Below are 12,765 nucleotides of genomic sequence, written 5' to 3' on the forward strand. Positions count from 1 at the left end.
AATGTAATGAGACATGAATCCAAGGTCCTGGTTGAGGCCATACTCATGCGTGCGGAACTTGGCTTTAAGTTTTTGCTCGGCGATTCTGCGACATCGCGCATCCTGAAGGCCGTCTTGGAGAACGCTTACTCGAAGATCAGAGGCTGAATGCCCTTGACTGCTGAAGTGTACCCCGACTGGAAGGGAACATTCCTGCCTGACGATTGTCGTGCGATGTCCGTTCATCCGTTGTCGCAGCGTCTGCATGGCCTCGCCAATGTACCTGGCGAATCGGAAACCATTTTACATTGAAATCGCTTGTGTTCCACGTGGCGCCGGTGCTAGCCCATTAACCAATCATGAATTGCTCCAGGGCTGGCACCAAATTTGTTGTCATGGAAGTCCACCAATTCAGTTGCGGCATCAACAGTCTCCCAAACGGAGAATCCAGCACTGTGCTTTCAAGTGGTTTCATTGAGGGGAAACATAGAGGTATGAAATGGTAGGGGCTAAGGAGAAACCAAGGAAGCAGTACAAGCACGGGAAGAAAAGCCATTGCTGGAGTTTCATTGGGTACAGCTGGATAGATTAGAATGGAATAAAAACAGAAAATGCTGGAACTAGTCAGCACCAAGTCAGGCAGCATCTGTAGAAGAGAAACAGAGTTAATGGGTTGGATTGTAAAGTCACTGCAGTGCTATATACCACCTTTACTTCACTGTTGTAGGGTCATAATCCTGGAATTCCTTTCCTCATGGCACGAGGGGTGTACATATACCACATGGATTGTAATTGTTTAAGAAGGCAACTTACCACCACCTTCTCCAGGGCAATTAGGTACGGGCAATAAATGCTGACCTTGCCAGTATCACCCCTATATGAAAAATACATTTTTAAAATGTTGACCCTCACTCCCTTTGAAAGTAGCGCCCAAATGCTTTTGCGTCTTTTTCAAGGGCTTTTGTTGGATCTTTGTGGGATGCGGAGGAGGGGGTGTACCCCGGCTGATGACTCTGGCTGGATCTTTCAATTCACCTGCAAGATTGGATATAGCCATTGGGGGGGGGTTCACTCTTCAAGGACCTTGTCCTTGCCCAGCTGGCACTACGAACATGGCATGAAGTATCGACCAGTCTACTGCGAGTATGAGTGTCTGGGACACCTGCACATGAATATCATGATTTGACTTTATTGAACCTGGACTATTTATAATCATTTGTGGGATGTGAGTGGCATTGGCCGGGCCAGCCTTTCCTGCCCATTCCTCATTGCTCTTTACAAGGTGATGGTGAGACACCTTCTTGAACTGCTGCAATCCATTATTTTTTTTAGATTTTAATGGCATCAGGCTGTATGGGGAGAAAGTGGGAATATGGCACTGAGATGGAGGATCAGCCACGATCAAATGGAATGGTGGAGCAGGCTCGAAGGGCTGAATGGCCTAATCATTTTCCTAATTTCTATGTGGTGCAGGTACACCCACGTGCTGTTAGGGAGAGAATTCCAGGGTTTTGACCCAATGACAATGAAGCAACAGTGATATATTTCCAAATCAGGATACTTAAACTATTTTATTTTAGAATCATAGAATTCACAGTGCAGAAGGGGGCCATTCAGCCTATCAAGTCTTCACCAGCCCTTGGAAGGAGCAGCATAGTTAAGTCGACGTCTCCACCCTATTCCCATAACCCAGTAACGCCACCTAACCTTTTGACACTAAGGACAATTTAGTTTGGCCAATCCACATAACCTGCACATCTTTGGACTGTGGGTGGAAACCGGCGCACCCGGAGGAAGCCCACGCAGACACGGGGAGAACGTGCAGACTCCACACAGTCACCAGAGGCTGGAATTGAACCCGGGTCCCTGGAGCTCTGAGGCTGCAGTGCTAACCACCATGCCACCTCTTGTGCATCCTGAATATGAGGGGTCACCTCTTGCTGAAATTTCCTTCAGTTTATGGTCACTTATTGGTCAAACATAAGCAACAATCATGAGTGTGATTTTAGATATTCAGTAAACGTAACTCATTGGGCGGAACGCTTCCCAATCGATTTGCAGTCAAATGCAAGGTGCAGGTGACGTACCCAGTCAGAGTGCAATGTTTCCTTACAGCCAGGAGGAATCCGAGAAACAACGCAACTTTCTGTTTGGCTCTTTAACTGTTATTCAATAACTAATTGGACCTCATGCTGGCGAATGTCAAAATGTCAGCTGGCATCCGGAATTTGGACAAAGTTGGTAGTGTTCCAGAGTTGTCTCTGTTTGCCGTCCAAGTCTGCGATTAACGTCACTGCTGCCTATATATTGCTACTCCCCAAACTCGCAAGAGTCTGCAAAGTTTAAAACAAGCAGCTTTGCAGAAATCTCCACATCACTGCTTCCAGCACACTGCATACAAACAGCATGAGGAGAGTCTGGGCAGAGAGCACGTTGACGTTTTGTGTCCTGTGCATTGCATCCGAGGTGAGATAACTATTTTGTGGTCCTACTTTGCACATTAAGCAGACGCGTTATTAAAAGACGATAGTTTATTTAAGCTATTGCCTCATGTCAACAGATTCTCAGTGAAGTAAACGCAATTGTCATAGCTGCCAAAGGTTTGTATTTTTTTCCCAGGTCCGTGTCCAGAGGAATTATACATTTTTACAATACTAGTCACTTCGAATACAACAGAGGAAAATTGCTAAATCGGCCTGGTTTACTGGAGAGGTTTTAAATTCTTTTTTTTCTCCCTCTATTTCCGTGACTTACATTGTACTTCAGAATGCAACCATGACAATTTCGGGGATTGTGGATCTCCAATAGGAACAAAACGTCCTCCACTCTCCCCATTTCCTCACTGTGTTATTCAACTAAAATATCACTGGTCTTGACCACCTCGCCATTGTGATTGCTGTGTGTATTTTCCTATTACCCATCCCCACAGCTCCGCCTCTTCCAGTATCCATGCCACACTGATTGATATTTTGATATTTTATTTATTGTCACGTGTACCGAAGTACAGTGAAACGTATTTTTCTGCAGCCAAGGGAACATACACATTATGTACATAGTAGACAAAAGAATAATGGGCAAATGGTACATCGACAAACAGTGATTGGTTGCAGTGCGGAACAAGGGGCCAAATAAAGCAATACCTGAGCAAGAGCAGCATAGGGCGTCGTGAATAGTGTTCTTACATGGAACAGATCAGTCCAAGGGAGAGTCGTTGAGTAGTCTAGTAGCTGTGGGGAAGAAGCTGTTCCTATGTCTGATGTGTGGATATTCAGACGTCTGTACCTTCTGCCTGATGGAAGGATCTGGAAGAATGCAATGCCTGGGTGGGAGGGGTCTCTGATAATGCTGTCTGCCTTCCTGAGGCAGCAGGAGGTGTAGACAGAATCAATGGGAAGGTGGCAAGCTTGTGTGATGCGTTGGGCTGAGTTCACCAACATGCATGCTGGGTGATGAGGTTTTTCTTTTGACGGCTGCTATCTTCTGCCCGCAGGTTGGTGCCCAGCTCTGCCGCTACCCCTGCCGCTGCCCCCCGACTCCGCCCCGCTGCGCTCCGGGAGCCCCCATGGTTGTGGATGCCTGCGGCTGCTGCCAGCTTTGCGCCAAGCAGTTGGGAGAATATTGCACCGCGTTGGACGTGTGTGATCCCCAGCAGCATCTGTTCTGTGATCACAGCATCAGCTACTCTGGGACCAGAGGGATATGTACCTGTAAGTTTACTTACCAATACAAGGTAACTAACTGTATAAATGGAATAACGCACAAGGTTTTGGAGCAAGGCCCTTCGGCCTGTTGCATCATTTGCTTGCGGAATGCCCACCGCATGGTCATTCCATCACTGTGTCCATCTGTTACTTGCACCAGCTCAGGCCAACATTGCACTGTTAAATTTAATTGCAATATGTTTTCTGTTACAATATTTAAAATACCTTGCGACTTTTTTCATGCCAATCAGGTATTTTCAGTTACATTTCATGACGGTGTTGGTGCTTTAAGATCCCATGAGTAGAATCATAGAATTTGGATACAGTTTAGTCTTTTTTATATATCATCCGATACATTGATTTGAGCAGAAAATGATTAATCTCCTTGAGGAGGTGGTGGGTGGTGGGTCTCTTTGAGTTGAGGTGGCTCCAAGACGACATTCCTGGCAATGGGAGATCAGAAACATGCCAACTCTCTGTGTCTGATTCAGTCATCTAATATCTTGGCTGGAGGAAAAAATTGGCAGCTGGTGGACGGGTCAGAATGGGAAATACAGTCAGCAAAGAGATTGAGTGCAATCCATGTTTTACTGCACAGTGGAGGGGTCCGTGGTTCCTGAACGGCGAGAACCGGAGTTCAAATGATGGACACAGAGTTTTCAGTCCCGTGGAGGCAGGAATGGAGGGGCGGGGGATGGGTGGTGGTGGAGGGGGGGACGGGGGACGGCAAGAGGAAAATAGCACAGACCCATGTCGGGACAGCTCTCTGAGATGTTTCCAGCTCAGGGGTGCTTCCCAGGATTAGGCAGGAAGAAAGTTAGCAGCCCACTCCGAAGTAGCTCGCAGCCGATTATGCCACTTAGGGCATTTTCTGGGACCTTCCCGTTGTTGGGGTTTCTTCCCCCACCCTGAACCCCCCACCACCCTGTGTGGAGTCTGCCAATTCTCTAGAACGATCTCCCATCTGTAGGCCATGTGCCAGTAAAGGCGCTACTGCCCCAATGCCATCACTGTGACTGAAAGAAGTTCTGTGGATTCCCCTCCACACTGATGGCCCAGCCTGCTGTGAGCTCTCTCAGTGTAACATTTGCAGAATGTGCCAGAGAGCATATCCATGTTGATGTGTTCTCACACTCTCCTACCTGCCTCAGCAGCATCCACCTCTCCTGGTGGGGCTGCCAGTTGGACACCCCTACACACCCTATGATTGGGCCTCCTACATCCCTGCCCACCATCTTTATTGCATTGGGCTCTCGTATTTGCCTTCCTAATTGGCTGCCTCTAGGAAGATCATGCCCAATGCCTTACCATGGCCATTTCCAGATTTCTAAACTGGAATTGAGACCAATATTGGAATCATGGCTAAACTGGGAAAATCCAGCCCAATGTGTCACATGTTATGATCACGCATCTAAAGAGAATAAAGAGACAGGGGGGTGTTTTATGACCATGGGGAGAAGGCCAGCAGAATGCTGGCACAGCAGCTTAGGAAGAGGGAGGCGGCCAGGGAAATAAAAAAGGTGGTCGATGGGGATGGGAATTTGGTAGGGGATTCGGCTGGGCTAAACAGGGCATTCAGGGACTTTTACAGCAGACTCTATCGCTCGGAAACCCCCACGGGGCCCGAGGGGATGAGGCGCTTTTTGGATGGACAGGAAGCTGGTGGATGGGCTAGGGGCCCCAATTAGGGCCGATGAAATAGCTGAGGGCTTGAAGGCTATGCAGTCAGGTAAGGCCCCAGGGCCGGACGGGTATCCGGTGGAACTCTTCAAGAAATTCTCAGGGCTATTAGGGCCGTTGTTGGTCAAGCTTTTCAATGAGGCGAGGGATAGAGGGGTGCTGCCCCCGACGATGTCTGTCTGCACACACCCCGGGATCGCTCCTGTGGTGACACAGAGCTTGCTTTCTTGCTACAACCAAGTACATATCTCAGCTCCGTCTCTTCACCCAATCCTGCAATTCACACAGACGAGTTCTCATCTGATTCGTTCGCCTGCCCTCAGATGACGGGTATGGAGGGTCCAGTGCCAAATAAAATACCAGTTCAACACACTGAATTCACTCTCTCCAGCCCACCTGTCTTCAGCAAAGAGTGAGCAGCCTCAAGAAGAAGGCAGCTTCACCTTTCAGAGCCAAGGCACTTGAGACCCTTATTTGTGGAGTGAGAACCCACCCCCTTTACCCCAGGGATGGTTCAAAGAAGCACATCAACTTCATCTGTTCAGTTTGGGAAGCCATTGCCCAGAGTGTCACTGGAGCTGTCACCCATCCGCAAAGTGTCATCCAGTGCAGGAAGCAGATGATTTGTGCTTGGCACTGCACTCCATTGGCCACACACTCTAGTGGGCACTGTCAGGATGTGGGCCACATGGGGACAAGGCAACCTTGACCACTCTGCAGGTGCTCCAACGTGGCCAAGGGGCATGCCGGGGCCCTTTGGCATCCACAGGAAGGATGAGTGGCAACTGGACACCCCTGGGGCCTCCAATCAGGATACTCCAAGGATGTGCAGCCACTCAGAGTCCCCCCCTACCTGTGCCCACACCAGCTCCAGCAGCACCAGCCGCCAAGAGTGCTTCTGGCCCTGAGCAGGAGACCTTTGCAAGTCTGGGCCCCTCCAGCGCTCAGGCCACCAGAGGACGTCCGTCAAGATCTTCACAGGCAACAGGTCATAGCAGAGAGCCGTCACTCTCACCACCTGCTCAGATGCCAGGCTGCACTAAGCCCTAGAGGTAGCTAGGAAAATTAAAAAGTTTTGATGTTGTCTCAGGGTCACGGGTGCACTGTGAATAAATCACTGTGAATAAATTGCACTTTTTCAAAACCATTCCATTGGTATGTGACTGTTATGGTCAAAGGTTCAGCCTTTTTCACAAGTATCCCCTTTTAAGATTAACATTCATGTGATGTCAACCCCAATGCAAATTGTTTCTGGACTGTGTTGTCAGGGAGATATGTGTAATTCTTTATTCGGCTTGTATGAGTGGTGAGTTCTCAACCCTTATTCCTCAAGGCATTGCAATGGCTGATGTGGGCACATCAGATATGTGACTCTGCGCATCTGGATTTCCTGACTGATAGTGTCCCAAATCAAGACATGCACTTTAGGCTGAGAGTCCTACGCTGGTCCGCACTTGCTTCGCAATGATGTTTGCATCCTTATCAGATGTGGAAAGCATCTAGCCTCAACTCATATCACTGTTCTTCCTTGCTGGACTTTAAGTTGACAGAGTGAGAACATCACCAGGACCGGTGACCACAGCTAAGATCTGACCCAAGTGAACACTTAGGACTCAAGTGTCTCAGAGACGGTTTGGCTATTCTCTCGGAAGTCATGAAATGGCTTGGGAGGGCTAGAGTAGATGCCTCCTGATGATCGAACATAGTTTTACTCCTCTTGAAACCTTTTGGCTATGAGGGTATCACGGGAACACCTTCCATGTCTCCCTCCTCCATGGCATCTGCTCGCTCATGCTGACCCTCATCATCCCCAGGGCTTTTTAAAATCTCCTTGTCCTCATTTCTTCCTCCAGTTCATCCTCTGGCAGGGCCTCACCTCTTTGCATAGCCAGATTGTGAAGGGCACAGAAACTGTGATCATGCAGCATACTGTCCCTGGTGCGTATTGAAGAGAATCACCTGAGCAGTTCAGCATCTGAATTGCATCTTCAGCAGCCCTGTGGTCTGCTCTATGAGCGAGTGTGTGCCCAGGTAGCCCAGAGGTAGCTGCAAGCCCGTGAATTGCTGAGCCTGGCAATCACCTTCCTGAGTGAAGTTCACATAATGATGATCCCTTCTGTAAAGGGTTTTGGTCATCTCTTGAATGCACCGATGTGTTGCAGACTGTAAAATGGCGCACCAGTTCCCAGTTGCTCCCTGGAATGAACCAGACCGCAAAGAAATTGAGCGCTGCCGTCACTCTCAGCGCCACGGACAGGGGGAAGCTCCAAACCCTCCTGGTGCCAGATCTTGGAGCAAGTGGCATATATGATGGACCAGATCTCTGGTATATCGGAGCTTTTCCTGCACTGCCTCTCGCTGTTTGGAGAAAGGTGACTTGTGGATGACAGACCCTTTGTTGCGAGTCATCTCCACTGTCTGGATCTCTGCTCTTCAGCCTCCTGTTGATACTCACACTCCCTCTAGCTTTGTCCCATCTGCAGTGCCACCTGCTGGAGTTATGTGTGCCAACACATTTCTCCCTTTCAACTCCTGCCTCGAATGAGGATTCGTAGAAAAGCTCCCTGGACTACTGGGTCAATTCTCACTTTTGGCTCCTCTCTGAAAAAAGATATTGAAGACCAGAATGATTAAACGGTGCTGAGTACAAAGGTGTGAATGAGAGAACTATGGGTGAAGTAGGGCAGCTAAGCTTTGGCAACTTAGATTGCATTGCTCCTCTTTAACCCAATGTGGCTCTCAACTCCACTTATTGACTTGGCATAACTCATTTCTCATGGCGAATAAATAGAACCCGTTTGGCCACCGATAAAAGCCTTGATTGTCACCCCATGACTTACCTTCACCAATAGAAAGGCAGAATTGATGCAGCTTCACCCCCTTCACAATAACTTTTACTCTCAGGGCTGCTTTGCTGCTTTACACTATGTAGCTTTTCAAAATTTGACTGGAGGCTATTGAATTGTGCCGATCTCTTTCAAAACACAAAATTAGAAATCAGGTTTACTTTTGCTTCTTGGGCAATGGGCACTGAGTCCTGCATAATTGCTACGAACCCTGTCCATTGTAGCAACAGTAATAAGTGAGTATAGGTCCCATGAAGGAGCCCCGGAGATCAGTCTCATGGTCCTCCCACACTTCACAATACTCATGCCAGACAGAACCGATCCTGTTCCCATTTTGGAAGATTCAGTTTTGCATGAATGTCGAGATGGTGGTACTGCAGCTTTATTGCAGAACAGAGTTTGACCCTCTCGCACTGACAGCTTATCTTCAAGTTGCCTGAAGCCTCAAGGTGTGCAGGTAGAGTTGCCACCTGTTATTCCCCAGCCTCACTCACTGATACTGGAACTGTAATTGTGGTGATGGACACTGGCACACACCCACCCTCTTTGAGCCCATCACCTGCGAGGTGATGACCTGTACCCACTCCATTTGGAGCCTGTGTGCACTGTCACTTACAGGAGATCCCCCATGAGAGTTTCACATGACCCCCCCCCCCCCCCGATATTATGTGTTCCCTATCTGGAGGCTGCAGATGACCCTTGTGACCATCACCATACCCTCCGCAGTCCAATACAGAGCCTGCCACACACAGGGACAACACCTATAGGACAGCCCTGTACATCAAGCTGTGCAGTTTTCCTGTAGAGCACACCTGCTGCTGGGGAACACCATGATCCTAATGATTGCTGCCTGATACTCCTTTGCACTGTCTCTTTTCTCTGACTTCAAATTGTGAGGTTCACATAGCCCCTGGACTGCCTGTCATCTGTGACCCCTTTCCATTCCTCAGCAGGAATATCTGCACTCACTGACTCCTGCCTGCCAACCCCTGAACTTAAATGTGATTCTTGACATAGTTCCCGTTTCCAACAAGGACTATGGATAACTGCAACCTTCACATAGCACTGCAGCCCCTATCTGTTTAATGTTTGTGCAATCCATCCCTAATGTGCCACACCTAACACACACCCGTAGTCTGCCGTTCATTCCCTTCCAGTGATTGCTGATGGGTGAATGATGGGGATGTGGTGCAGAGTGAGCAGAGTGAGAGTGGTGGACAGGAGATGACATGCGAAGATAAATTCATTGATCTTGACAATGCACGTCAGATCAGGTCTTCTGGTACTGCTGCCAGTTCCTAGGGGCCACACTCCTTACATTAACCTCTTTGACCAACTGCGCCCATTCCCTTCACATTGTGGTCTATGTGGATCTACAGGTTCCCTCCATGGCTAGGACCTCGAATGGTCCATCTGTGAACTGTGTTCATAGAATCATAGAATCCGTACAATGCGGAAGGAGGCCATTCGACCCATCAAATCTACACCAACCCTCTGAAAGAGCACCCGAACTAGGCCCACTGCCTCCGCCACCCCTCCCACCCGATCACCGTAACACCACTTCAGTAAGCTACAGATGAATCTGAATCGAGTAAGTAAAGAAAACGATGTTTATTGTGAAGCAGTTATACACACATCAGATCCCTGCCAGGTCTGCCCTGTCGGTTCCATACCTGGCCAACTTTATATGAAACTCAATCATGAATGTCCTTGGGTGGGGGCGGCACAGTGGCGCATTGGTTATGACTGCTGCCTCACGGCGCCGAGGACTCAGGTTCGATCCCAGCCCTGGGTCACTGTGCATGTGGAGTTTACACATTATGCCCATGTCTGCGTGGGTCTCACCCCAACAACCCAAAGATGTGCAGGGTAGGTTAATTGGGCACGCTAAATTGCCCCTTAATTCGAAAAAAATAGAATTGATCACTTTAAATTTATTTTAAAAAATTAATGCCCTCGGGTTCCCCACCCCCTTAGCGGGGGATCTCGTACTTGGCAAGACTCACGAGGAGACTGATTGCTCCAAGCCCGTAGATCTCGCATAGGTTATAACACCACCTAACCTCCACATCTGGACACTAAGGGACATTTTTGTTTCGTATTGTCAATCCACCTAACCTGCACAGCTTTGTTGTCTTCTCTTCTCAGATGCTCCATTTCCATTCTTTCCCGCAGTGCCAGTCAGCAGCACCTATTGTTTAAGAGAGACAAACTGGCTTTAGGAGCTTGAAGCCATGTAGAACACATGTGCTAGTATTGCACTGTGCTAAATCACCCTGTTGTGTGTGCAGACAGACATCAGTACAGAGAACCATAGAATTAAGGAGGCAACGGCTTTAACAGGAACCAACATGGGTAAAGCATGAATTCTGCCCCTCCCCCAATTACATAATAATAATACTCTTTATTAGTGTCACAAGTAGGCTTACATTAACAATACAATGAAGTTATTGTGAAAATCTTCTAGTCGCCACACTCCGTGCCTGTTCGAGTACACTGAGGGAGAATTCAGAATGTCCAATTCACCTAACAAGTCTTTCGGGACTTGTGGGAGGAAACCGGAGCACCCGGAGGGAACCCATGCAGGCACAGGGAGAACGTGCAGACTCCGCACAGACAGTGACCCAAGCTGGGAATTGAACCCGGGTCCCTGGCGCTGTGAAGCAACAGTGCTAAGCACCGTGCTACCATACAGGCGAGAATGAATTTTTAGAGTAATTTGATTTTAAATATTGATCTACATCTCCTAATATGCCTTCATACATTGTATTGTTTATCTCAATCCACCAACAGTTTTCACTGTCTGACCCAATCAAACATAAATATTCACAGAGTTACAGTGCGATGCTGGACTTTATCATGTGGTTAATAAAACTTTAGGCTTCAGAGCCTCTGGGAGGATCAATTTTACATAAGCTTTTGCTCATTTAGAGGCATTTTAAATTAAGTAATCATCATATATATTTGGAGAATATTGCTGTCTATTATTAAATCACGCACAACACATGGCAAGATTTCTAATTTTTCTGTCTGTTTTGGTATTGAATTTGGAATTTCTATGAAATCTCAGAATCACCATGGATTTGGAAATACTACAATTTTCGTTCACAAATCTGGTGATTTGAGGCTTTGTTTCGTCGTCAGCGAACGTGAGCCACCTCTCCCACCATGATTATGTTTGCTTCTGTGTTCATCCTTACACAGTAACAAAAGGTCAAAAATCATCAGAACATTATTGATTTGTAAATTGCACATTTTAATCATAGTGCAATCATTTTTAACGAAATCCCACTGCACATGACAACACTTTACAAAAACAACTGGTATTTATTTGGCACCTTTTAATAGTAAAATATCCCAGGGCACATCACATGAGTGCATCAATCAACATTTTACATCCATCAGGAAACTTTAGGGGCGAGAACCAAAGGTTTGGTCAAGGAGGTAGGTCTTAAGGAACATCTTAAAGGAGAAAAAAGGAATAGGGGTGGGTGGATGCTGGGGGATAGTGTGTGTGTGTGGGGGGGGGTGGGGGAGGGGGGTCCTTGCAACTAAAGGCACAGCCATCAGTGGCTGTGAAGCAGTTGAGAATGTCCAGAGATTATGAAAAGTGCTATAAAATTGCAAATTATCTCCATGTGGTATAAAAGCAGCATGATTCTGCACAATATTGAATCATCACTGCACTCCTCTGTGCGCAAGTTTGCAGATATGCAAGAAATAAATGGCGATTGCGCCCTTGGTATGGCCCAGGTTTTGTGGTCAGTGAAGAACCAACAACTCTTCCATTCATTGTGCTTACAGCGGCTCACAGATTTTCGTGGTGTTTTGAGAGGTAACCTCTGGCGTCAAACTGCACGGTTGCCTAGGCAGGGGATGTGGGACTTGCAAAGAAGGCAACCAACAGTGTCCTTTCCCAACCAATCAAAATTAAGAATCCGCATTGAGACACACAGGACCCGATCTTAAGTTATTCAAAATTCACCTACTTACACGGAATTACAATGAACCAACAGAATCTGAATCAAGAAGCATAAGTTAGAATATTTAATTGATATCAAATAATCCACAGAAAGTGAAAAGAGAGAAGAAAAGATGGGATTAAGAGAGATTAAAGGACAGAAATTAAAGAAATATATATATATTTTACATTTCCAAAAATAGTTACGAACTGAAGGATTGAAGCTCCACACATGCAAAAGCATTTTCTTTTAGTTCTAAAGAGGTTGTTTGATGATGATTATTTAGCAAATACAATTGCACTTGAAGGTACAAACCCTGGCTTTTTCTGTTTGCATATGTAAAGGATATCCAAAGGGTAAGTACTACACATTCATCTCCTTTCATTTATTTTAATGCCAAATCTCTCGGCAAGAAACCAATATATGAGTCTTCTGGAGAAGCAGGAACTCTGACAGCAATTTCCAGATTTCTGCCTTTCATTGCACAAGTGCAGGTCCCAGAAGGTGCTGTCTTAGTTACTCTATGATAACTGGGAACATTGATGGCCTCACCATTTATTCTTGCTGCAAAGTCCAGGCCAATATTTTGTCCAAGAA

At 47.0% G+C, this 12,765-nt stretch overlaps 1 protein-coding gene across 1 annotated transcript in view; it reads left to right on the top strand.

Annotated features, from left to right (window-relative positions):
- Positions 1-2,317: 2,317 nt before the first annotated feature.
- Positions 2,318-12,765, top strand: part of LOC140428389 (CCN family member 3-like) — a 39,507-nt gene continuing 29,059 nt past the window's right edge. The window contains exons 1-2 of the mRNA XM_072514795.1: positions 2,318-2,445; positions 3,470-3,686. Of these exons, the coding sequence (XP_072370896.1) occupies positions 2,386-2,445; positions 3,470-3,686 (277 nt within the window). The 5' untranslated portion in view covers positions 2,318-2,385. The remainder of the gene's footprint in view (positions 2,446-3,469; positions 3,687-12,765) is intronic.

This window comes from Scyliorhinus torazame, chromosome 8, assembly GCF_047496885.1.
Source record: "Scyliorhinus torazame isolate Kashiwa2021f chromosome 8, sScyTor2.1, whole genome shotgun sequence".
Lineage (NCBI taxonomy): Eukaryota > Metazoa > Chordata > Chondrichthyes > Carcharhiniformes > Scyliorhinidae > Scyliorhinus > Scyliorhinus torazame.